The sequence below is a fragment of the Tenrec ecaudatus genome, chromosome 12 (genome assembly GCF_050624435.1).
Source record: "Tenrec ecaudatus isolate mTenEca1 chromosome 12, mTenEca1.hap1, whole genome shotgun sequence".
Classification (NCBI taxonomy): domain Eukaryota; kingdom Metazoa; phylum Chordata; class Mammalia; order Afrosoricida; family Tenrecidae; genus Tenrec; species Tenrec ecaudatus.
In genome coordinates, this window is record NC_134541.1 from 128,894,821 (window position 1) to 128,922,512 (window position 27,692).

General features: G+C 48.6%; 1 protein-coding gene across 9 annotated transcripts in view; it reads right to left on the minus strand.

The window, feature by feature from the left end:
* The window catches only part of CUX1 (cut like homeobox 1), a 382,248-nt gene that overhangs the window by 174,180 nt on the left and 180,376 nt on the right, over positions 1 to 27,692 (minus strand). For all 9 annotated transcript variants that reach the window (XM_075564912.1, XM_075564911.1, XM_075564909.1 and 6 more), the window contains exon 3: positions 14,700 to 14,747. In XM_075564912.1, coding sequence (XP_075421027.1) covers positions 14,700 to 14,747 — 48 coding nt within the window. The remainder of the gene's footprint in view (positions 1 to 14,699; positions 14,748 to 27,692) is intronic.

Here is a 27,692-nt window from a genome sequence, read left to right on the forward strand (position 1 = left end):
GAAACCCAAGGAGCGGAGTTCCACTATGCGACATGGGTGAACTAGGCGGCATCGGGCTTGTTCTCTCAAACCTGCAGCACAGGCTCGGCTGCCTTTATGAAGGTCCACTGGTGTGTTGATCTTTCTTTGAGCCAACTGCTACACTCACTCACTCGCCCGCTCACTCAGCTCGGAACGACGAGGATGCGCGCCCTTCCACGTGGGGGAAATGTCCGCATTTCATAAATGTGGAAATTTTTATCTTCGAATAAGTGCCGTCTTTCCATTTAAATCTTCTGTTATTTCCTTTGACGTTGTTACACTCTTTTCCAAAAAGAGTTCTTACATATGGTTGTATTTATTTACTGGTACCCTTTCTTCCATTATTATGAATCGGCTAAAGGTTGATAGGACAAATCCGTTTTCATTCAACAATTCTTGCACTTTCCCTGTCAATGTTGGTTATTCCACAAACACCACTCTACCACCCCCCACCCCGCTTTCCTGTTTCCACTCTCTTCCTTTCCTAAGCCTTCCTGCCTTTTGAACTTGGCCCTTGTGACCCCACCTGGCTGGCTTTTCTAAGAAGGGCACACTTTCCTGGTGTCACCGTTCCCAGTACAGCCCTGCCTATTGAGGCGCAGGGGGCGTTCAGGATGACTAAGGAGTCCCTGGTCTCGGGGCTCCCATCAGACCAATAAACCTGGGATTTTTTGCGAATTTAAGCTTGGTTCCACATTTCCTGTCTACTCTCTCTAGGACCTCTAATGTGACCCCTTCCAGAACGATCAATACTGGGAGCCAGGCACAATCTAGGTCCTTTGCTCTCAGGGCTGAGGAGGCCAAAGTTGATTAGTCCCTTAGATGAATCGTTTCCATGTGTCTCTGATTTTTTTTCACTCTTCTCTGCTCCAAACCATGAGGCGCTGCTCACAAGCTTTTAAGACCACCTTGCTACTCCACAAAAACTCATTGCCATTAAGTTGATTCTGACTCATAGTACCTTATAGGAAGGGACAGAACTGCCTCTTTGGGTTTTCCGAGGCTGTACAGCTTTACGGGAACAGAAAGTCTCTACTTTCTCCTATAGCGCAGCTGGTGGGCTTGATTTGCTGACCTTGAGGTTAGCAGCCCAATTCCTAACCCACCATGGCACCAAGGCTCCTCCATCAAACAGTGCCTTTATTTTTGGTGTTATTTTCAATGATACCATTTTAAAAATTACACTTGCAATTTGTTGTTGATGTAAAGGTGTGCAATCGCTTTTGTATATCTTGAGGTTGTAACCAGTAAGCCTGTCAATATTTCAACCTCATCTGAAAATGACAGTTCTAAGTTTCCTATTGTAATACTTAGACTTCATTTCTTTTTCTTGCCTTCTAAGCCAGGGAAGAGTTCAAATACAATGTTAAATAAAAATAGCAATAGCAGGTATTCTTGTCTTGTTCCTGATTATAAAGGGAATGCGTTTAACACCAATGGGAATAATGACTGAAGTAGGTTTTTGCTAAATATCTTTTACTAGGTGGAAAAAGCTCCTCTCTCTTTTTATTTTGCTAGTTGTTTTCATCATGGATAGATGTTGGGTCTGATTAGCTTCTCTTGAGAAGCTGTAGTTATTGAGATGATCGGGAGGAAGATGCGGCTCTCTACCCCTGGAAAGAGTTACAGTCTCGGACACCCACAGGGATAGGTCCACTCTGTCCTCTAGGCCACTGGTAGCTGGGATCACCTCAATGGCAGCGAGTGTGTGTGTGTGTGTGTGTGTGTGTGTGTGTGTGTGGTATGTGCGTGTATTGGGGTGCTCAGTTTTCACCTTTAATCTGCGGGGAATCTGAAGTTACACGAATAGGTTTTCTAATGTTCAACACACAGCATTCTCGGGATCCACTGAACTTGATGGAGTCGGCGTACTAATGCATTTTTGAGGATTTTTTGCAGGCTGATTCCTGATGGCGGGCTTTCCTTTCTTGTACTGTTCTTAGGAACCCTAGTGGTGCAAGGGGTCAAGTGCTCAGTGGCTCATGGAAGCGCAACAGTTGTACCCCAGCTGTGGCTGCGAAGGAAAAGCTGCAGCACAAGTGGCTCCCGGTGTCAGACGTGCTCCAGGGAGTGGCTACTCGGTCTCACAGGGAGGGAGGCTCTGAGTTGGAATTGGCTCGATAACAACGGCTTTGGTTTATGTTGGGGCTGCGGTTGGTACCAAGGTTATATATACACTGTCCGCATCAAAATTAGTCAGGACCCATTCTCGCATGTTCTGTGTTCTGAAGGAGTCTGCAGAAGATGACAACTATCTATTTCATAAGTGATTGCTAGACCTCTCCCGCCAACCTGCCTCGCCTTGTAGGAGCATTTCTGTAATCACTACAAGGCTCCTCGGGTTTTCGACTTCTTCTTGCAGTGATTTCAGTAAATTATAAGATTCTAGGAAACTGCCCATTTTGCCCTCCTTTTAAAACTTATTGGCATGATGTTGTTTATAAGGTTCTCTTATCATCTTTTAATCTCTGCTACAGATACAATGTAATTTTAGCCATTTTTAGTCACTCCCGAGCCCTCCAGAGGAAAGTGGTTTGTCAACTGTAGTAGAAGCCTTATGGTCTTTGAGCTTATTCTGTTATACGTAGATACAGCCTTAAGAATGAGGCTTAGCAGAATAGATTTGCAGTCTTTTCTTCCCTCCAAGAAGCCCTGTAGTAAAGCTCTGGTGGGTTGCCATGAGTCGAAGGAGCCCTGGGGGCACAGTGGCTCCGAGCGGGGCTGCAGTTCAAAACTACCAGCTGCTCCAAGGGCGCAAGCCCAGCCTCTCTGCCCTGCAGCACTGCGCTTGGGCATCCAGGGGCATTTCCACTCTGTCCTATAGGGCTGCTGGGTATCAGCATCTGCTCGTTGGCAGGGAGGGGTCTTTTGTTTGTTCTTTTAATAAGCCTCGGTGGTGCTCTTAGGTAAGCCTTGGACCGTGGGCAGGTGAAACCCACCAGCCACTCTAACGGACAAAGACGAGACTGCCTATTCCCTTAAAGATTGGTGGCCTCAGCAACTCCTAGAAGGGCCGATGTGAGTTGAAATGGACTCAGGGGCGATGAGTTTGTTTTTGGTTTGGGCTCTTGTTATTTTCAGAGGATTTTCCTCCCTGGTGCATTTGGTTCCTGCACTCGAGGTCTGCTGCTCCTCATCCCACCACAGGACCGTCTTAAGGAGAGAAGGAGGCAATCTGAAAGACGTAGCACTAGAGGAAGTGAATGTTGTTTAAGATATGCCCCTCCCCTCCCAGTAATCAGCTAGCTGGGCTCATGAAAGATACAAAATTAGATGTAACGATAGGCAGATAAACCTAATTTCAGCGTGATTTAAATGTGATGACTCTTAAGCAATCACTATGATTATAACATGACAAACTTTTCCATCAAAGACAACAAATAGTTCTTTATCCCCCTCCCCACTCCCCCCTTCTAAAGGTAGAACCCAAGCAGATCTCAGAGGGTCTCTTTTATCTTAGGAGCAGCCAAAAAAAAAAAAAGATGGAGGCAAAGGTTTTACTTAAAATGGTCTCCAGAAGAACCTTGCTGTTCTAAAATTGATTGAGCACACCATTCTGAGAGCCCAAATAGTACTCGCTGGCTCCAGGGAGTGTGCCATTTGCTGGGAATACAAGAGTGAGCAAGAGAAACAGTGTGGCTGCCTTGGCATGTTGACACGACCAAGAAGCAATACGGACACAGTCACGGGCTCTGAGTTCAGTGACCTGGTGATTACTGCTACCACAAACAGAGCAGGGGTAATGCCTTAGCCTCTGCTTGGAGGCTCAGGAAAGACCTTCTTGAAGTCTGCCAGGATGAGTATAAGGCAGGAAGGAAGATCGCAAGGAGGAGGAGGTAGGTGAGAAAGCTCTGTGTATTCAAGGACCTGGCAGGAGTTGAGGATGGCTGGTGGGCTGAATGCGCAGTAGTGAGTGTTCAGAAGAGTCCAGAAGGACAAGCGCTTGATCATGCAGGCGCATCCAAACCACACGCGGAGTCTCGACGTAACCCCGAGACCCACAGGGAAACACTGAAACACTGCGGGGCAGGGAGAGGTAGCAGGATCATGTTTCCATCGCCTTACACCATACTACAAAGAACCCTTCACTCAGGGAAGAGAAATCCTCTGTGAATTCCTTATTTTAAGAAAATGGGGTTTGCTGTCCTTGTTTTCTCTGAGGGTCATACATGGGAGAAACGAGCCATTATAAATTCTGGGGGCAAAAAAGCTGTGTGTTTTCCTTGGGTAATGCTAGCATCTTGGGACCAGCTCAAAGGGTCTCTGATAAGTGAAACCGCCTTTAAAATCAAACAAACAAAAAGGATACTAAATTCTATCCCAGCTAAGCACCTGGAGGTGGGACTCTCCAGTCCCACTCAGCAGGAGACCAGCCACCTGTAGCTACCCTCTGCCATAAAGGTTCAGTTTTTAGAATCAAGTGGAATTTAGCCCTTTCTAGTAGAATTAACTTACTAGGCAGCACACATTGTTTAACACAGATATGAGCAGAGGATGATAAAATATATCCCATTCACCGAGAACGGACTTAGAAGACGGCTGCATAAAGAGAGCATCATTCGGACCTTCCCCAATCAGCAGCCTTTGGGAGGCTCCGGTCTGGGCAGCAGAGCAAAGCAGCGGGGAACTGACAAGAATCAATAATGAGTGGCACACAGTCGGAACATCTTTGTCTCTCTCAATCTCAGTCCCTCTCCTTCCTCCCTCCTCCCCCTCCCAGCAACTTGAGGCAGCGCCTACTCTGAACTGTGAGAATGATCCCAGATAAGGAGAGCTAACTACCAGAGTTCCAGCCTATACACAGATAGGGCCCCAAACATCTATCTGAAAATCAAGAAGATCCATTTAGAGATTCCTCCAATGGGACATTGCTGGCTGCAAGCTGAGAGAGAATTGTTACAGAAGTCCTGTGCACTGGAGTCTGTTGTCTCAGTCTCCCTACACATCCCACAGCTCAGGCCCCTGAAATCAACAAGACAGCCCCCCACGCAGTCAGTGCAGGTCTACTTGTTCCCTTCTCCCAGTTGGTGCTGCGGACTGCTGCCTGGAGCTGCTGTGTTAGAAAGGAGGCATCTCTAGCGGAGACTGCACCCACAGCCAACATCCTGCAGGGGGCGATCTAAGAGTGCTGTGGAGTGTGCCAGCACTCTGCTCCGCCCCTCCACTTAGACACTGTGGGCTGCAGGCCTGCTGTGAGTTGGGACAGAGGGCCTGTGCAGGAGACGCTGCTCCCAATGCTACTCTGCTTCCTTCAGCACAAACCCCATAGTGTTGACCTCTGAAACCAACAAGATCAATCCCTCTGTGCATCCATTAGGTTAGTCTTCACCCACCTGCGGCTGGCAGAAAGGACTGCAGACTGGGGCTGCTGTGGTTAGGAAGCAGGGCCTGAGCGCAGGCCTCACTCATAGCACTCTGATAGGAACGAATTTGACCTCCATGGAGAGCTTCCCAGAGCAATACTCCTTCCCCACCTGGTACTTCAGCTGTTGCATGCTGCTACACACTGTGGATTCCGCCCCTCTAGTAAGCATTCTACCTGCCTCCCACTGCACCCCGAAGCTCAGCCCTCTGAAACCCACAGGTTGGACACCCCTGGGATTGGCTTCCAGGTGTTGATAAGAACAGATGACTGAGGCTGCTGAGCATTCAGAAGCAGCCTTCCTGAGAGGAGGCTGTACCCATAGCCAACACACTAGGGGGCTGGCTCTGTTGATAGTAACAAGGGTGACCTCACCGGGGGAGTCCCTTTGGTGTGTGACACCCGCCCCCCCAACCACTAACGATTGCTTGCTGGGCTGACAGGAACTCCTACAGAAGGTTCCCTACAGACAGAGTCTTGATTAAGCCTGCCTTAAATGAGTCACCTAAGTGGAGACTTGTGGCCTCTCTTCCTCCCAAGTCTGCCCGTGAATGGCAGCTCCGATGTCAGCAGCCCCCAGAGCACGGAAGAAAAGTCTCGAGCAAAACCGAAAGGCAAAGCCCAGCTCTAAAGAGGCAACCCTGCATGCTCAAACAAAAATCACTGCCACCGAGTCCATGCTGACTCAGAGTAACCCTATAGGACAGGGCAGAACTGGCCCCCTTGAGTTTCTAGGACTTTAACTCTTTAACCCTTGGAGTGGCTGGTGGCCTCGAACTGCCGACCTATGGATCACAGACCATCTGGTAACCACTATGCCAGGAGGAGGCTCCTTCAGAAAAGGGTGGAGGTTTCTCAAAATAAAAACATGGTTGCAGGATGAAAAGAAAATAAATAATAACCAGAAAGAGCATACCCCAGTGGACAAAATGATTACTATAAACTGGCTCGGCTGAGTGGAGGTGTCCACTGGTGGACCCACTGAGAACAGCATCATTCCTAGTGTGTTTGGGAAAGACGGAAAATTGAGATCTGACACGTTCCCATCCTAGGTAAGCCAGGATAGGGAAAAGCACATGGAAATCACAGGCTGGAGGCTCGGCCAGTATAAAGTTTCCTTTGCAGAAAGCAGTGTGGACAGAAACACCAGATACTGGGGGAAACTGAAAAAGTAAATGTTAATGAAAAGTTACAGTGACCCAACCAAAAAAACTGCACGCTGCACGAAGAACAGAGAAACATGGCAGAGGAAGTAAAAGCACACCTAGGGAGGCTCCACGAATGGGGGTGGGGAGAGATAAACTACATTAGCATAAGTAAAGAGCTGAGGGTCGATACAGACAAAAAACAAAAGAAAGAAGGAAATCAATGCCAGAACAAAATGAGGATCTGAAAGAAAAAAAAGATAAATTGTAACCGGAAAGAACAATAACTGAAAACCACAAAGAAGACTTACCAAGAGATTTACTCAGGCAGAAGCACCAGTAAGTTAGATATAATATAGTTAAATGACAGGTGCTGACAGTATTCAGACTAGAGAGGCTCATACAGGCTGCAGACAGTTTAATTGAATTATGCGACGGCAACAAAAGACTTAACATCTGCATCATTAGAATTCCTGAAGGTGATGAGACAGAGAAAAAGCACAATGGAAATATTTGGAGAAATAACAGGGAAAAGTTCCAATCTAATGGAAGACACGACCCTACAAATCCAAGAACGCAAAGAATGGAAAGCAAGATAAATCCAGGGCGATTCCAAGACACACGACACGTTCTCAGAAGGAGAATTCTGAAGGGAGTGGGACAGAAGCAAACAGTCTGATAGGAAGTATCCTCAAAAACATTTCTTTTCTCAATTATCCTCCGAACACTAGTATACTGAGCAGAAGTAGTCTATCAGGAAAGACAAATACTGTAAGAGATGCTACTAAGAAAAGTCAAGAAAAAGTTTAGACAGAATCATTCTTCGAAAGTGACTAAGGGTAGGAGGTGAATGGAGGATGAATCACAACAAGAGTAGATATGTATTAACTTGGCTAAAGATAAAGGCGATATACAGTAAGAGGGAAGTCAGAGTAGAATGAACAATGCAAAGGAAGGTACTCGGAGGAACACAAAAGTTAAAGGTAACGATAACACACACAATCCTGCAGTAATAGTAATAATAATAGTCAATAAGTAGATACATAGATGTGTGATTAAATGAGAACCAGCTCTCTCACAACAACCAAGGGTCACCAGAGGCACTGCTGTAATTAACAAAGACTGATAAGATTGATAAGATAAAAAGATTACAGATGGGGTGTAGGGGCTCCTAAGGTAATGGACACCCCAGGGAGGCAGGGTTATACACCGTTCTTTTAATGTTTCCTGCATCCTGTGACTAGTTCTTGTCCAAAGGGATTGTGGCAAACAAAGAAGCAAAAATATCTTTAGCCAATTAGACTACGGTTTGAAGGGGAGTATCTTTGAACACCTGCAGATCGCTGTGTTTCAGCCATTTCCAGGGAATGGGGGAGAAAGCATTTACCTTATCTTAGTGGAAGGTCAGACTTTCAAGTCTCACTCAGCTCCCTGGAAAGCTGACAACTGTTTCCATAGCCCTGCCTTGGAATATGGGAACAGTCCTGTCTTACTTGAGAAAGGAAATTAATTACAGATCGTCCTGTAAATGCACTCTGCCGCTTGGAAGCCCAGGAATTCCAACCAATACCAGTACACAGAGTACACCTTGAGACAATCTGCTCTCACACGCAGACAGACACTCAGGTTGAACCCACACATATATAGGTTTGACTAGGGATATCCTTAAACGTCTATTAGTGCATACAAGGGACAAAATTATAAAAGCTTCTTAGCAATAACAAACACCTTGAGGGACTGAGCAGCTAAGCCTGGGGATTCAGGGTGATAGTCTTGAGGGAACAACAAAATCAACTGGTGTCCCAGTCCATAAAGACAATCCTCTCTATCCTACTCTGGTGGGTAGCAACTGGAATATTAACTGCCCAAGGACAAGGTTCAGAAGGCAGGAAAGGGCAGGAAAGAGGACAAAGGGTCATGGCAAACACAAGGAGGAAGTGGGAAGAAAGCTGCCACATTATGGGGATTGCAAAGTCATAAAACAAAATGTGTATGAACTGTGTGATGGAAAACCATTGTGTTCTGGAAAAGCTCACCCCAATCACACACAAAAAGTCCTGGACCAGATGGCTTCACTGGGGAATGCTACCAAATACTTACAAGAATTGACATTAAGAAAAAGAAAAGAAGAAGAAAAATAAAAATGGACATTAATACTCTTTAAACTCTTCCAGAGGATAGAGAAGGAAAAATTACTCCATAATTCATTCTATGAAGCAAACATAACCCTGAACCTATAACCAGGCAAACACTGTAAAAGAAAACTACAGGCCAATGTCACATGGACATAGAATTAAGGTAACCAGATTTTAACACTGGTAAAGCAGGACACCAGCGGGACACCATTGATAAAACTCATATCCTGGCGAAATAGCCACATGGCAGCTGAAATCCATATACCCTAGCTTGTCGTGCATTCTTTCCAAAAATCAGGACTTTTTAAAAATGCTGTGGGAAGCGGGAAAAATTGTTAAAAATTGGGACTGTCCCGCCAAAAGTGGAACATCTGGTCACCTTAAAGATACAAAAATCCTCAATAATATAAGCACAAACAGAATCGAACAGCATGTTAAAAAAATCATCCACCATGATCAAGTTGATTTTATTCCAGAAAGGCAGAGCTTGTCCAATGTAATCTACTACATCAAAAGAACCAAGGAAAACACTTTGTTTCAATAACCTGGCATTCTGTGATGCTCACCTTCCCAGACACAATCTCTGAAGACAAAATAAATGCAAAGGAGATGTGGAGAAGCAAGCTGATGGTGCCTAGCTATATAAAGATATACCAGGAAGTGGAGAGCAAATGCTTTGAGAATGATTGGGGCAGGGAATGTGCAGATGTGCTTTATACAATTGATGTATGTATATGTATGGATTGTGATAAGAGTTGTATGAGCCCCTAATAAAATGTTAAAAATAAATAAATAAAATGGAAAAAAAAAAGATATGCCAGGGAGGGGGAAGCAGGGAGGGAGGGGAAAAATGCGGAACTGATACCAAGGACTCAAGTAGAAAGTAAATGTTTTGAGAATGATGATGGCAACAAATGTACAAATGTGCTCGACACAATGGAAGTATGTATGGATTGTGATAAGTGTTGTATGAGTCCCAATAAAATTATTTAAATAAAATAAATAGATCTAGCATGTGGGATCTTAAAGACTTGAAGATAAAAAAGCAGACATGTAGCTGAGAAGCAACAAAGTCCACATGGAAGAAGCACACAAGCCTGTGTGATCATGAGGTGTCCATGGGATCAGGTATCAGGCATCAAAGACCCAGAACAATGAGGTAGACCCAAAGCTCATATGTAGACAATTGGACATCCCCTTACAGAAAGGTCACAAGGAAGAGACAAGCCAGTCAGGGTTCAGTATAACATCGATGCAACACACAACTTTCCTCTAGTTCTGTAATGCTGCCCCCTCTCCTCCACTATCATAACCCCAATTCTACCTTACAAATCTGGCTATATCAGAGCATTTACACTGGTACAGATTAAGAGCTCACAACAAAGGGAATCCAGGACCGATAAGCCCCTCAGGGCTAATAATGAGAGTACCGATATGAGGAGGGAAAGGGGAAGGTGGGGGAGGAAGGAGAACCGATCATAATGATCAAATATAACCCCCTCCCAGGGGGATGGACAACAGAAAAGTGGGTGAAGGGAGAGAGTGGTTGGTGTAAGACATGGAAAAAATAATGATTTATAAATTATCAAGGGATCAGGAGGGAGGGAGGGCAGGAGAGAGGGATGGGGGGGATGAGCTGATACTAAGGGTTCAAGTAAAAAGAAATGTTTTGAAAATGATTATAGTAACATATGTACAAATGTGCTTGACACAATGGGTGCATGTATGGATTGTGGTAAGAGCCCCCAATAAAATGGGGGAAAAAAGAACCACATGATCATCCCTATGGATACAGAAAAAGCCACTATCATTTCTTGATGAAAACCCTAAAGATAGGAATAGAAGGAAAATTCCCCAACTTATTCAGGAATATATATATATAGTTAATAAATATGAAATATATATAGTCAATGCTTAATATTACTGGAGAATGAGAGTTTTCCCATTGAAACCAGCAACAAGACAAAGATACATACTCTACCACTTCTATTTAATATTACATTAGCCAGAGCAATAAGACAGGAAAATAAAATAAAAGATCCCTATATTGGAAAAGAAGTAAAACAATAGCTATTTGGGGATGATAAGTCTTACAAATATAAAAATGTCAAAGTGTCCAAAGAAAGTTGCAGGGTACAAGAGAGGGGAGAAATGAGGAGACAGAAAGTTTGCACTGATGAAAGGGCTAAGGTTGCATAACCAATGATTGCAGTTGCTGTCAGTAAGTTGCTCACCTGTCAAAAGCTGGATTGGGAAAAAGTTGAATGTAGATAAATTGCCCTTGTGATGGCAAAAACAAACATGAGAATCTGGCTAACATACAACTACAAACTCAGGAGATGACCTGCTTTGGAGGATTAGGGTCTGGGTTTCATAGGACATCCGTCCCAGTTAACTGGTCTAGTAACAAGCTTACCGTATATACTTGAGTATAAGCCGACCCGAATAATAGCCGAGGCACCTAATTTTACCACCAAAACTGCATTTAAAAAGATGTGCTGAAAAACTCAGCTTATACACAACTATATATGGTAGCTCCTCTATTTGACCTGCAATTGCATTGCATAATGCCTGGGGTCTTCAAGATTTCCAAGCAGCCACACAGGGCACAACAATTGTTCTCGATTCAGCTGGGCATAAAAAGAGCCCATGGAATGTGCTGGTAATCGTCCTTTATGAACAACTGCCTCCTCTGCCTTCGGTCTTGGTTACTATCACAAAACATTTTGATCAGAGAGTCTACAGAAGAATTCTAATCAAAAGGGGGAAAACAAGGACTTCAAATTCTTTTGGCCTCTAGACTTCCTGGAGCCAAGAAGTTTGTACAACTCAGGAAATTATTGCCTTTAGATGATCTTTAAACCACAAACAAAAATAACCCCTAAAGTCTTCTTAAAACCAAAAAAAAAAAAATTAGCTTCAATAATGAAAGTTGTCTGCCCTGAGCATCAGACTCTTTTAAGAATTATTTATATTGGATCAAAGTGAAAAGAGCAGACTGAAAGATTAAATAGGAAATTTAATGATTTAATGTTAATGAGGAAAGCACCACTGAGAAAAGGATGGGTGGAAGGTTGTAGAATGCACTCAAAGTCACAACATGGCTTATGGAGAAACTGCTGGCTGGGTCTGTGTTTGCTGCATATATTCTCAACTCCAACAACAAAGCAAATCAACAGCAACAACAACAACAGATAATGGGACACACACACACACACACACACACACACACACGTCATAAGAATGGGAAACACCAGGGACAGGGTGGAGAGCATGTTCTACAGAAAGAGATACCCAGATGTCCTTTTTGAACCTGACTGGCAGTGAGGTCTTGAGGTTGGTTTGGCTGGTTTACTGGGTATTGAAGGACCCCTAGTGGCATAGTGGGCTATGTATTGGGCTGCTAACTGCAAGGTCAACAGTTCAAACTCATCAGGAGAAAGAGGAGGCTTCTTGCTCTTATGAAGATTTCCAGCCTTGGAAACCCACAGGGCAGTTCCACTCTGTTCCATGGGGTCACTAGGGGTTAGAATTGACTCGGTGACAGCGGAGTTGAATTCCTGGGTATCATGGAAGGAATTTTGTCAAGTGTGATGCTTGTGGGAATGGTGGGGACAACAGGGAAGACCCCTCCCTATTCCTGGAAGCAGCATGCAGGCTACAGGTTAGGACGCGCATGCCACTGTCAGACAGCCTGCAGGCGGACGGGACTCAGCGGCAGGAGTTTAACCACCGAGGACTCTGGGTTGCAGGTGTTCAGTGCACTGATCTGGCCTACCTTGTATGTCTACTTGAAGCCTTTCAAGGACATGCTGGGAGAACGATGGGATTTTCTACTCCTGTAAAGAGTTCAAGTGTTGGAAACTCACAGGGCAGTCCTCCTCTCTCCTACAGGGTCATTGTGAGTCGGCTTCGACTCATCAGCAGTTAGGTTTTTAAAACTAGGGGATATTAAAACCAAGAAAGCAAGCACATTAAAAAGGGGGGGGGGGGGGCGGGGAATGGGAAGGCATTGCATCAGCTCCAGAAATACTAAGCCAAAGGTCTCATAGGGTTGCTGAACAGGTAAGATTAAAGGTGGGTGGTGTAAGGTGACCGCTTTACTTATAAAATGAGGGTTTGGAAGTTTCCTTCTGAGGAAAAGACCAGTCAAGTCTTTCAATGACCCAAGATCGCTGCTGAGGATGCAGGAGCACGCTCGGCACAATGTCAGAAACCAACCAACAGACCAAGACACAACTCTACCTTCAAGGAGCCCTGGCGGATAAACAGCGCAGTTGCTAGCTGGAAGGTCTGCACCTGGACCCACCACACGCTCCGTGGGAGAAAGATGAGGCAGGCGAACAGATCCCGCCAGGGAAGCCCTGGGGCCGTTCCACTCTCTCCTCCAGGGCTGTTTTGGCTTGCAATCAACTGGACAGCAATGGGTTTGGTTTTGCTTCTAAAATCTTTAGGGTTGGCGCAAATGGCAGCGCACTTGACTACCGCCCTAAAAGTGGGCAGTTAGAAGTTACCCACCCAGAGGCGCCTCAGGGAAAAGGCCTGGTGATTGCTACTGTAGAAAACTCTACGGGAGACAGTGCTGCTCCGACACACAGGAAGTGGCCAGGGGTCAAATGAAAATCTTCAGCCAGCACCAACAACAGCAAGGGCCCTATTTGCTTTCCTTGGCCCCTGTAGTGTCCTGGCATCTCCTCTCTGGCCTCCCACTAAGGTCGTCCTAACTATGCCCATGTGTTTCCTTATCCTCTGCCGTCACCTACATGCCCACGAATGTGCCAAACAGTAGCTGCAACCTCTTAGCCTAGGCGGCGTGGCTGTAAGGTCGTCACCCCAATTGGCCCTGACTAACAAGGCTGGCACCCCAAATTGAATGAACCATCTCACTCCTCCTAGGTCTGACCTTCCCACCACATTCTCTGATTCCTCTCTACTGGGTAGTTGCAAAAACATAAAGGGTTGCTAAGGCCATACCAACCCGGCTTCCAGAGAGCTTCTCAAGAGTCGCCTCCTTGTCCTGATCAGGCAGCCACGTTCCACAGTTCCTATTCTGGTGGGAGAAGCTAAAGCGGGGGGCAGGAATAGCACCCTAATGGCAACAGCGTTTGGATTCCTAAGAGTCACTGCGTCTCAACACAGGGAGTCAAGGAGGAGCACTGTGAGCTCCGCTCTGGCCCGAGTCCCACTGTGGGTTCCAGTTCCATGGACAGGTAGGGAAGGCAGGGGTCTCAGATGACCACATCATCTGGAGAGAGAGTCCAGTTTCTTTCAAGAAGTGTCCAGGAGACAACACGTACTTCCTTATATTGAACCCAAGCTTCCTCCCTGTGGCTGCTACCTGTTGCTCTTGGTTCTAAACCTTGGGCCATAAATCCCGCTTCTCTCCTCCGGGCTCTTATAAAAACACCACACTCTAGCCTTGGGGGCGGCAGGGCAGGACTAGCTCAGAGAAGGAGATGGAGGCTCCAGTGAGCATGAGAGGAGGCCCACACATCCCCCTGGCCCCGCTGTGCCTTCTTACTTTCTAAATGTGCTACATCCGTTCACAGCGGCTTTGATGGAAGACAGTGAAAATCACATCGCAAAACTCAGTATCTGCCTGGCTGTGAAGGGGCGCAGCCTGAAAACAAACTAGCTTGTTCATTCACTCACTCACTCACCCACTCACTCACTCACTCACTCACTCACTCACTCACTCACTCACTCACTCACTCACTCACTGCCATTGAGTCAATTCTGACTCAAAGCAACCCTACAGGACAGGACAGAAGAGCCCCTATGTGGCCCTGAGGCTGTAAGAACTACAGGAGCAGAAAGCTCCATCTTTCTCCCTCAGAGCAGCTGGTGGTTTCAAATGCTGGCCTTGCAGTTAGCAGCCCGGCGTGACACCTCTGCCACCAGGCCTCTCACCTACAGGAGTAGACAGTTTTCTCTTTCTCCTGCGCCAGAAAGCTCCACGGCCCTTACTTCTCCTGAATATAAACAGAGCCCTAGGCACAAAGCTTATGTTCAGCATGAAGTAATAGAAGAACTTACCTCCCCTTGGAAACTCTTCAGCAGTGGAGCTACCTGCTTCCGCAAATCCTGGAGCAAGAAGGATGCAGCGGGAACCAGCCATGTGGAAAGGAAAGAGGGGGAACATCGTTAAGGCTTCTGGGGACAAAACACCTTTCGTTTATAAAGGCAACCTGGGGCACGTCCCATGTCCCCTCAGACCCGCTCCACGACTGAGATGAATGCCGTGAGAACGCAGGCCAAGAGCCGTGGTCCGGATCCGGCTGAGCCTGCCTGGGACGGGCAGGGAGAGGCACACACGGCTTCTTCTTTTCTTTGTCCGGTTCCAGGGCTGCCACGTGGGCGCACACATCCGCCTGACATGGACGTGCATTGATCACACTCTTTCTCGCTGCCATCGAGTCGATGCCGACTCCCAGCAGTCCTCTAGGATGGAGTTGACCTGCCTGCGAGTTTCCGAGGCTGTCACTGTAGAAAGTTCCATCTCTCTCCTGAAGAACGGCTAGTGGTTCTGAACTGCTGGCGGCCTTGAGGATCGCAGCCCAAAGCTTAACGACTATGCCACCAGGGCTCCTCTTGCAGTGAGCAAGGCAGAGACTTATCCATCAAACCATGAAGCCGAAGTAAAGGCATGATTCCAGGGAAATAGCCCCAAGGGAAAGGAAACTTCAAGTTCAGTTAGGAAAGTTAGGCTTAGAATCAAAGGGCGGTGGCTGGTCCATGGAGGAGGTGGCAGGTGAGCTGGGAAGATGCAGGGACTTCGTAAGAAGTGAAAGCAGGGGAGACCTTAGTCTCAGCCTACTTTTCTGTCCAGCCCACGTTTACGTTCCCACTGCCCTAGGCTACAGTGTGCCCAGCTCTCCAGCCCCATCAGTCATGTTGGACATCTCTGCCACGAGGAACCATGGAGCACACGGCCATTTGTTACAGCAGCAACAAGAAACGAATCGAGACCTCATTTAGCCCCTGGATTCGGAAGCTCCACCTGGGACAGACTGTAGCACTAACACTGCAAGGGGGAACAAGGGAGGGGCGGAGGGTTAAGTAAAGTTTACTGTGCCAACCTGGCCGATAAACACATGTGGGGTTAATTAAAGGGCAGAGAGATAAATGGCTCGGTGAGCCTTGCCTTTCTAGTTCTCGGTCTCTTGCTCTCTGATGGTTGGACCAGGGTGAAGCTGCCTTAGCCAGTTCCCTGTTTCAGCTGGCAAGTCTCAATTCCTTCAAGACATCCCCGAGGAGAAGCCGCATGGACCCACCCCGATGCAGCCCTGGGTGCTGGAGCAGCCGTGTGGAGACCCCTGTCAGCACTGAGATGTTTACACACACACTGATTTGGCTTTCCTTCTGCAGTTGGCATCATTGCGTCCGTTTGTGAGATGGAGGAGGACTTTGTGGATTGGTGTCAGACATATGGGTTAATGTTGTTGAACTTGTAGGCTTGGGCAGCACTGGGTTGGGATATTTTCTTGATGTGCGCTGAACCTTTCTATAAAACTCTTGTATGCATGAGTTTCTATGGGGTTGTTTATCTAGAGTACGCAGACTAACACAGGTGGGGTGGAGGGAAGGGCGGGGTACTTTATTCTGGTCGGGGTCTGAGGATCGGCCTAGGCTGTATCATGAGGAAAAGACACACTTCTTTGTCAGAACCCCGTGTCCACAGAGAAAGAGGCCGGAGGGACGCATGCAGGAGTTGAGAGAGAAAGGGGGTGTCAGAACCCCATGTCCACAGAGAGGGAAGCCACAGGGACAAATGTAGGAGGGAGAGAGAGGGGAGGGGGGTTGGGGGGTATAGTGTGTGTGTGTGTGTGAGATTGAGAAGTGGCATGGGCTTGGATTCCCTGTCAGAAGGAGGCAGGGGGGCTTGGGAAAGTGGGAGGGAAATGGCAGCCAGGGCCCACCCCACCCCTCTACCTGCCAAGCAAGATAATGAGGGAGTTACTCTGTCACAGGCTGCAAACACACACCGGTGAAGGATGGAGTTGGTTGGTTGTTTTCCCAAAAAGCTGACTTCGTACAAAGGCAATTTGTGAATGAGGAGTCCCTGTCTTAACCAGCATCATCTGGCAGGGTGCTAAGTAAGGTGAGTCCGGGAGGCAGGGCGAGTAGGAGGAGATACACAAGTCTCGAGGAGCCAGGCTGCCGGAAGCCCAGCGCACATGTAGCCTCTTTGGGAAGCCTGGTCACAGCTACTCTTCCCAGAGGAAGGCCAGCCTCGGACACATGTCCGTGCGCGGACTGTCTCCCCGAGGGCAGTGCCAACGGGGCCCTCCAGGCTGAGCTGCAGGTCCCACAAGAACACATTAGCTACCAACACAACCACAGCATGCCTCGTAGCTATTAAACGAAACAGTGGAAGCGCAAGACACTTTGATAATGTCTCCCATGAGCCCCCAAATATTACCATCCCAGCATGTCACTTCTTGGAAGATAATTCACACACAAAAACCAAACCCACCGCCATCAGGCCGATGTCAACTCATTGCGACCCTACAGGACAGGTCTCTAAGACTGTTGATGGGAACAGAAAGACTCATCTTTCTCCTGTGGAGTGGTAAGTGGTTTTGAACTGCTGACCTTTCAGATTAGAGCCGAATACAGAACCAGAATGCCTCTGAAGATAATCAGTGGGCTATGATCTACTCTCCAGTGGAAAGACTTGGAGATCTGGCACGAGCGTGTCAAGTGCTGCGAACCTTCAAATCCGAGGGCCGCACAACAGTGGCAGGTTTTCAACCAATCCAACCCCCTGGTCAGGTGTGGGTACAGGGACAACATGCAAGGGCCACCCAGACAGTAACATGGGGCACATATGTACCACTTAAAAGGCTCACAAGACAAACAAACATGCAGGCCTGTGGCCACTGAGTGGATTTCTGCTGATGGAGACCTGACAGGACACAGTGGCCTAGAACCGTCCCATTGGGCTTTCACGGCTGTGACCCTGTACAGGGCACGGCCTTCTTTCTTGGAGTGGCTGGTGGGTTCCGACAGCTGAGCACTGAACCGATTCCGAGGGGGGAAATGGTGAAGTTGGAAGGGAGCAGGGGTGAGCAGACGGGTGGAGAAGGAACAGGGGAGAGTGGGGCGTGGGGGTGCCGGAGAAAGAGTGTAAGTGATGTTGGGAGATGTCTAGGCACAGGTGCCCTGGAGCTAAGGCCACGAAGCACCTTATAGCGGGCATGCTTCCTGCTCTGTCTCCAGTGCAGCCCCTGGCACAGGACCAGCTTGCGAGAGCCACATAGTTGGGTGCCACTGAGGTGGTCCCGACCAACGGCGCCCTGCATTCCACAGGAGGTCCTGCGCAGTCCTCAGGGAGCACAGGAGGCGACAATAATCATTTCCACGTACACTGGCAAAGCAGCAGATCAGCAAAAGAGGAAGAGCCCCGGATGAGACAGACTGGCACAGTGGCTGCAGCAACGGGCCACACCTAGTAACAGTGAGTTGTAAGGATGGCCGGGGGAAGGAAGGGTTGGGCGGGGTTTCAGTCCTACTGTCCATGCAATTTGACCGCACCTGACTCCACAGCACATTCTACTGCGGCAGGCCAGGGAGGCAGCATGGTGACAGGAACGAATGTCATCTTTCTGCTGTCTTCACTGGTTAGGGGCATCTCAGCCAACCGGGGAGCTTCAAGAATCATCTACGTGAGCACTTCGAGTCATCTATCAGACTCACTAAAATAACCTGTTGATTCAAAACACGCGCGCACACACGCGCGCACGCACACACACACAGAGGTAGAGAGAGAGCCACATTCCCACATGCCCTCGCAGACTGATGATCTGCACACACTTCGAGTCAGCAGCTAAAAGCTACTCCTTCTCATTCTGTCCCGGGCCATTTGAGAACAGCCTTATCCGAGTCTGCGGCCCACACAGGTGAGCTGGATGGCACACAGGATGCTCCAGTCCGCGATTCCTCGTCACCCCGACTGCTCCCGCGCCTCGAGTACCTCCTGCCAGCCACACGCTGCTACCTTCCCAAGCCGAAGCAAGTGTGTCGTGTGCTTCCGGCATGACACAAGGCTAAAGGGGCCTAACCAAAACAGAGGTCGTACGCTTCATCCAGTTGCAGGCTCTTCCATTTCCCAGCCCCTGGCTCGTGTACTGGGCGAAAGGCAACAAGCACCTTGAATGCATGGAAAGTTCTGTCCTTGAGCTGAATGCAATCAACTCCATGGGCAAAAGCCCAAACCGAGTGTCCCGACACCCTCTTCTCCCATGAGTGCACAGCAAACACTGTCTACTGTTGACATAGAGAGGGGGCCACGTCAAAGGGATGTCCATGATGCCCCCAGCCACTGATTCACAGAGCACCGTTTAGAGCTGAAGGTGGACCGGCACGGGGCTTTGAGGAGCGTCAGAGGCCATGGCAGTTGCAGAAGCAGACTGCTCACAATGACGCCCCCAACAGAACCCAAAGCAGGGACCGCCCGTCCATAGACGGGTTCCTGGGTCCACCAGAGGACCTCGCAGTGCTCAACTCTCTCCCGCCCCCACTCACACGAAGAACCGGGGGAAGAGGGGCAGGCCATGTGGCTGAGCGTCAGATTTGTCAATGTGACGTGAATTCAGTGTGGGTGACCACCTGCACCCTCAACATCATAAAATGATCTCTCCACTTTAAACATGACACAACCCAGCTTTTCCCGGGTGTCTTCATGGCTAGAAAGCCTTGATTTTCACTCCTCTGCCGCTTGGGTGTGCATTTCTTGGCGCAAGCACGGAGGGAGCATTTTCCACTGGTTACTGGCCCTGTCTCTTGGCGGGACTTCACTGTCTATGGCAGCTGCCTATGAGGTAGGGAGGTGGAGGCTGGTCTTCTTCAGTGACAGCAGGGTTTTCCCCAGAGCACTGGGGTGCAGGGTGGGGGCAGCAGTGAGGCTGAACTGGGTCATCTCTGAAAGGCTGGCTCTGTGATGCTTGTAGAGTTGCCAGCAAGCTGCCCTGCCCTGGCGCCATCACAGACCCAGCCCTGGGTGCCCGCAGGAGTGACTTTACTGGTTTGACTGTCACCCTGGAGTTCAGAACTGCCCCCAGCCCAGGGATGATACCCAGAAGGTCCTCTGGTCCTTGGTTTCAGTGCATAGTTTCTTTACTGTGCATGGGTAGCTACGGGTTGGCTTTTGTTTAACCCTTGCTGGGGGCCGAGTTGAAGTATAACCCTGGAAAACATTTAGGCATCGTGGGGTGGGAGTGGGGGGGTGTTTGTCATGTCACACACCCAAGCCAGGAACTATTACCTCCAAATGGGCCTACTAACCCCTGGCCTTCCCTCTCAGCACCCACGCCTCGAACAAGAAGACTGTGCTTGAAACACTTCAGGTATCATGTGTTTGAAGAGCATCACTATGCAACAGAGCGGATCTCATGACATGTCCTGCCATCGAACATAAGACGTACCACGCTACATGGGTGGGGAAGCTATTTTTCAGTACCTATTTGGTAAAAAGTCTATTCAAGTCCATGTTCGAACAGAGGTATGGAGAAGAAGAAAGAACGGGGACCCCATTAACAGCACAAAGGCCCACCAGGTCCAAGTGAGTGCCCCCCCCAAGAAAGAATGTTAAAGCTATGAAGCAATGCCTAATCCCAACCCTGCGACTCCAGGGTCCACGGATGGCTACTGTCGTTGGCTGCTGTCAAGTTGGCTCTCAACTCCTGGGCTACCTCAGTCACAATGGGATGAAATGTTGCCTGGTCCCACACCTTTCTCAGGATTTGTTCTGGATAGGGCCAGTATGATCCAGAGGCTTTTCGATGGTAGATTTGGGGAAGCAGACTGCCAGGCCTTTCTTCCTAGTCCTCCACTGCCTGGAAGCATCATATCAGCACACATGTCCCCTGGGAGACAGACCCGGATTACACATGCAGTGCGTTCTGCCGCTGAGCCACCACAGCCCCAGCGCAGAAACGCTGGCTAGCTGCACTAGGCCCATCGAGGTGGTTCCGACTTGCCGTGACCCCGTGGGCGACAGAAGGCAGCAGTGCTGGGTCGGGTGGCACCCGCCGTTGCCGCCACGTTGTCAATCCTTTTTTGTCGATGGTTTTCCTTTTTGGCGCTACCTTTCTACTCTAGCATGATGGCCTTCCAGGGACCAGTTTCTCCTGACAGTGTTTCGGAAGCACACGAGATAAACACTGGCCGTGCTTGCTCCCAAGGGGCATTCTGGCTGTACTTCTCCCAAGACAGATTTATTAGTCCTTTGGGTCGTCCATGGTCCTTTCAGTATTCTTCGCCGGTACCTCATTCAATTGATTTGATTCTTCTTCAGCCTTCCTTATTCCTCTTCTACAGAGAACTGCTGTGCCCATCTGTCACATGTAGTTCTACAAGGAAGTTGCAGGGGGAGGGCCGATAAAGAGAATCATCAGGCCTCTCAAGGGGAACATGTCCTCCAGACTTTTTGGACTTCCCTGGAAGCCCCCTCTTCTGGCAGGGCAGCGCTCGGACCAGGTTCAAGGCTATAAAATGCCCGACAAGGTATCGTGGGTGGAACGCTGACTGTGGCGCTCAGTTTAAAGTGAGGTCCGGGTGAAGTGGAAGCTTCTCTTTGTTCCGGGGTGCTGAAACCTTCACTCCGCACGGCATCAGTAGCAGATGAATCACGCAGTATCAACGGAGCATCAGACGTTTCCTTCCTTTTACAGAGGAACTCGCAGCCATCCAGGTTTTGCGAGGGAAAATGGGCCTTTTAAATGGCATTTAAACTGAAGTGTTAAATAAATTTAAATATATGCATATATACCTCTTTCTATACAACAACTGACAATATGTCCTGGCAAATTCTTGTAGATTTTAGTTCAGAGATTGGAGAAAATTCCATTAGCGTTAATTATTTATCAGCAGTCAATTTAGATTACTGCTCTTGACCTATTTTCACAGTGTATGGGCCACCCTGCAATGAAATAAATGAATAGTCTTTTTCTACAATAGTTGATTTTCTGAAATAATAGAAATCTAGTTTAAAGGAGGAATGAAACCCCAAACATGTAATTACCACAATACATAACCTGCCAGGCCGCCTTTGTAGCTGGATAAAACACACATCTTTGTGAGGGATTTTTTTTTTGGTTATTAAATAAGATTATCTTGAAAGGGATAAACTCACTCATGCTATAATTTCTCCCCATTTAAATTTCTTTGCTCCATTTGAAGCATGTTCAGCAGCTTGGCAGGCAGGCTCTAGCTCTGATGGATGTGCCGTCAGCATTGTACCTAATAAAGCTGCGGAATGGGTAGGATTGGGCCTCGTGGTGCTGGGAGGGAGCAGGGGAAAGAGGAGTAGAGGCGGAGTACACAGGGGGCGCACAGAGGTTTCCTGGTGGTGTGGGAGCATGGGATGGAAGTGGGTAGCAGAGCAGCGAGACCCGCGGAGCCTCTGAGTTCCTGAGCAGCCGGGAGCAATGCTTCTTCGGTCGGAAGATTGACTTGTTCCAGAGTAGCAGCTTCACCAGGTTGGCTATGACTCCAATTGGAACCTAAGGTGCCAAGGCTGATGGCGGGGCACCAAGACAACAGAGGGCAGGAAAGGACACAGAGGCCCCCAGTTCCAGGGAGAATCACTAGCCCCAGGTAGAAGAGCAGAGAGGCAGAGAAGAACCAATAAGGTGTGAAGCCAGCACTTCTCCAGGGGGGCCTGGGGGCACCTGACTCCAAGTCCCAGGGGGGCCAAGTCATCTGGGTTCTTTGCCTTTTCCACACTCCTTCTCCAAGAAATGTACCATGGAGTCTCCTCGAGACTCAGTGCCCGGTGACAAGTTTGTCACCCTGAAGCCAAGGGCAGCTGTGCTTGGGGATTCTTGTGTTTTTCCATGTTTTCAGTCTTAATCTCTTAACAGTCGAGACCAAGAGGTACTCTCTATGTACACAAAAGCTCTTTGGAGTCCTTGGGTTGCTTCGAAAGGTCTAGATGTTTGAGAAGTGGTTACACTACCAATGAGTGTAGGTCTCAAAGGCGAGCGCTGCTCCTGGTCACTTTCCAGACTGGCTATCTACTCTGCCCATGGGTGGGCATCCCCTGAGACAGCTCAGCCAACCAGCTGCGAGTTGGGGGGGGGGAAGGGAGAGCCCTCCTTCAGCGTCTCACCCGTGTCTGTCTTTTGGCCTGGTCCCCACACAGGAGGGCCTGGCAGAGCTGGCTCCCATCACCCCTGCCCCATCCTGGGAATAACAAGCCATGTAGCAGGTGACTGGACGCAAGCACTTCTTGCCAGACACCAGGGGACCAGTGGACGAAGTCGTCTCTGTCTCCTTTGGCCAGTTCTCTGGATAGGTGATCTTTGCCTTTAAGTCTGACTCGAAAAATATTCACTTTTCTAAATGGTTAATCACTTTCCAAATAAATGCTCATGTCTAAATCTCTCTAGTTATTGGGACTTGGAAAACCCAGCTGTGGTTTGTGTGTACGTGAAGAGTATAAACAGAATTTGACACAAACAGCTTCACAAAGCCGGGAAGCTCCTCATTAGGATTAGATTTCAATTGGTTCCAAAGCTATGTGAGCATTTTACTGTGCGTTGGATACAAGGCAGTGGCACGAAGGGTCAAGGTCCCTACCTTCCCGGAACTTACATCACAACGAGAACGGAGAAGCCAGCATAGACTTACCAGCCTCTGTTGAGAGGGCCCGACCTGGAAGGGCCCTCCATGGAAGGAAGGAATGAGTGAACCACACAGCTCCTCGTCCCGACTCCTCACCAAGCCGACCCCATGTGGGAACTGCTGTGAGGAGGGGTCACGTGCTAAAGTGGGGACATGCCCTCGTCCCACCCAGCTTCTGGAATGACCCAGGGAACGAGATGGCCACTTTTGCCACGTTGTGTACCCACGGCGCAATGTATTCTAGATCCTTTCAGACCCTGCCTACATGTAGTCGAATGGTATCTTTAAAATTAGAAAGCAGATTAAACCCTCAATTTAGTACTTGCACTTCTAGAGGGCGAGTCATTAAAAATTATCAGAGACGGGTTTAAAGTAGCGGAAAAAAATGATACACAGTGCAGACTCCAGTAATAGGGAATCACTTGTGATTAAACACATGTCCAGAAAGCAGTACCGTGGCACAGTGTCGTCGCCGGGGGCTGTGATGAGAGTTTTGACCCCAGCAGCCCCATGCGACAGGGTGGACCGGTCCCGCTGGGTTTCCTGGGCCCATCTCCAGACCTCTCCCACAGAGCAGCTCGCGGACTGGCACTAGAGCACGTGCTTCACTTCAGGTACTGCTGGAGGCGCTACTTCCATTGCGAGCGCGACCTCGGGCCTTCTGTGCCTTGGGGAGCTTCTGAAGAGCGAGCGGGTGGCTGGCACGAAGTCGCTGCCAGCGGCCCGGGGAAACTCACGTGTCGTCGGTGCTATGGAAGAGGCTGGGCGGAAGGCTCCCGGGGTGGGAAGGCCAGCTGCGGGGAGGGGAGGGGTCTGTGCTCAGCACTGGAGGAGGCATTCTCTCGGTTGCTTGGTACTTTGATGTCATCTAGTTAATTCCAACTCATTGTGACCCCACGTACAACCGAAGGCAACACTGCCCAGGATGGCGCCCTCGTCATTCATGGCTGTGATGTTTGAGCTCCTTGTCGGAGCGCTGTCAATCCATCGTGTTGTGGTCTTTGTTTGGGCTGATCCTTTACTCTCCCCAGCACCATGACCTCCTCCAGGGACTAAGGCCCTCCTGAGAACAGGGGCAAAGTGCATGAGACAGACAAGAAGTGTGACATCCTCACCGCTCGGGCACACTCCTCCACGGCAGATGTGCGCGTGCTTTCGGCAGCGCACGGTATGTATGGTCAGCAGTCTGCAGATGCTGTCATTCAGAGGCATCCACTCTCCTTCAGTCCTCCTGACTCACCGCCCAGCTTTTAAGCATGTGACAGGGCCGGGTCATGTGTTCTTTAGCCTTCAAAGGGACATCGTTGCCCTTTAATACTGTAAAGAGGTCTTTTGTAGCAGATTTGCCCAATGCAACATACCCTTTGATTCTCTGCGGTTTCCAGGGGCCCCGCGGTGCGCTGAAGTAAGATGAAATCCTTGACAACTTCCATCTTTTCTCTATTTGCCGTTGACTGGTCTAGTTGTGAGGAACTCCCTCCCCCCCCCAGGTGGGGTGTAATTAATACTGAAGGCTGTACTCTTTGATCTTCATCACAAAGTGCTAAGTCCTCTCTGCTTTCAGCAAGCAAGCTTGTGTCATCTGTCTCTAAGAGAGCGGAATTATGGCCTATTTTTAATTTCTTTAAGTTCTCAAAATGCTCTCCTGATAAACTTTATCCTTCTAACATCGACAAACTCTTTTGAAAATAAAGCATGGGGACCAAAGATACTTACAACAACAACAAAAATAATAGCTAGGAGAACTTCTAAAATTAGGATAGTCCCCTAGCTCAGTTCTGGCGGTGTTCGCTGTCATCTCAAGGCACAGGAACCTCCAAGTGGCCAAATGTGCCACAAGATGCAGGGCCAACTTGAAGCAATACTGTACCTGTGAACGCACAGCCATATTCTATATGTGCTGCTTCTGGAGGACATTATTTTATAACATTTGCTAGCAGAAAACCTGCCGCTTCATCCTTTGCAGTATACATTTCTTATTTCTACAAAATACTAACCTGGCCGGAAAACCATGCTACAAAATAATATGGGCGGCATAATCCTGCTTAGTTTAAAATATGGAATATTTATGAACAAGAACCATTAGAAAGCTCAAACACAACGTGTTAACAGCTCTGTCTCATATTTCAGGCGAGTCTTCACTTCTTCATGCTCTGTGCATTTCTCAAATTTCTCTAAGGGATCTGAGCGTCTTTTCATGAAAGGATAATGTTACAGATCTCAGGGAATATCGGGGAGATTTACGATGTCACCTGCAACTAGCACCAAAGGGCCAGGCACAATCCTGTGGATCTGAGACTCTTGGGCAAATTGCTCGCTCGCTCTCTCTCTCTCTCTCTCTCTCTCTCTCTCTCTCTCTCTCTCTCTCTCTCTCTCTAACACACACACACACACACACACACACACACCCCCAGGTAAGCTCTAAGATCAGATCTCAGGGAGGTTCACACACACACACACACACACACACACACACACACACACACACACACACACACATACACACCTACCCACCACGTAAGCTCTAAGATCAGATCTCAGGGAGGTTCCTTCCTAACTCTGGCCTTCATTTTCGTGGCCCCCACCTGAGCGCCTTCAGATGTGTTCATCTATGCAACGAGCGAACCTAAAGTTAAACCGCGTGGAAGATATGCAGGTGGGCCTAGGGTTATGGATGCCTGGCTGACTTACACCCCCTAGTTATAAACCAACACCCGTGAAGTCTATTACACTGAAAATTCGAGGGACACACAATGGGTCTGGTGCTATGTTGCCAATTTGCTCCGAACTTTTGTTACTACTGTATTAGTACTTTAAACACATCCTAGTGTCTCTGGAAGTGGCTCTTTAGTGGTTCTTATGCACAGAAAGGCACACTGTTGTCACAGCCCTATATCTCCAGATGATGAAAGTCAACGAAGCATGTACGTGTATAAATATTTATACCCGCTGCTGTCAAGTCAACTCATAGGGACCCTATGGGACGCAATTGCATTGCCCCATAACTTTCCTGAGGACGCAGCCTGCCCCAGATTTCTCCTGTGGAACTACTTGTTGGTTTGAATCACTAAATCTTTCCATTAGCATCCCAATGCTTAACCAGCCAGCCCACAGGGTCTCCTTATGTAAACACACACGGGGGATCAAGGAGTTCTGTGGGAGAATGGAATGAAAAGATAATGGAATCTTTCCACACATTTTTTGAAGACCCCTCTCCTAGAGACAGCAATCGACTTCAAGGGAATGGGTTACACAGCCGTGGAGGAGGCTGGCAAGTCCTAAACCTGTGGGTCAGGAGCCAGGCTAGAGGGCTTCCTCTTTCTGGTTGACAGGTTGCGGGTGTTGGCAAACTCCAAGTTGCAGGCTGAGTGGAACATTGCTGGCTCAGGGTTGTGGGAGGCTGGTTAATCCCCCAAAACTGCAGGTTGGGCTGCAGGGTCAAGATCTAGTGAATTCTGCCAGCATGCCCATATATATTGGATACAGGCCACACACCCCCAAGGAACTACCCTTTACAGGTGATCACAAACTGGAGTCAAGTTGACACACGACAGTAACCATTACAACTGGACACTATCCACTAAGACAAACATTGAACTCACTGTCACTAGCAGAATCACACCAGACCTGCATGTTCCCACTGCTCTGCAAATGCAACCTGCAGACAGACTCAGGAACAGAACAGAACTGATCTGTAACCTGGGGATTGCCTGTCCCTTCGTCTCGGCTTAATCATCAGCACATAATGTGTATTAATATTTACTAGCTTCACAGAGTGGTTCAGAAGCATACTTAATAATAAATAAAGGGAAATCTACAGAGTGCACCGCCAAAGCTTACTCAGATACTCGCTACAACGCTGGTGGAGACAGAGGCAGACACATGCATGTGCAGGGCACCTACTCCCTGGGGCAGAGCAAGGCGCTTGCTGGGCCACATGCAGGGCCACTGGTCCCACAGGGGGCTGCTGGGCCCATACAGGGACCTTGTACTTTTGACGCGCAGTGCCTTTTGAAGAAACTACTACCGAGCCCCTGGCGCACGAAAGGCGGGCCATGATCTCCTAATTCCTAGACAGACTGATCTCTGCATGATGCACGGAGACCATGCCTATGAGGAGGTTGGGGAAAACCGAAGGGAAAGAATGTCGGCTGTTTCCCCGCCCTTGTGGGAGGCCCTCGCATGTGGCGCACTGAGTTACTAGGAGATTTAAAGCTTTCAAGCAAGAGGTGCATGGCCTTCCTGGTGGATGATGATGGATGGTGAGGAGAAGGAAGAATGAACAACAAAACAGCAGTGGCGTGCCAGGATGAAGAAAAGCTTCACATGGCCCTTAGGTCCTTCTGCACGTCAGCATCCCCACAGGGGACCGAGCATGCTACCTTTACTCAACCATTGGCG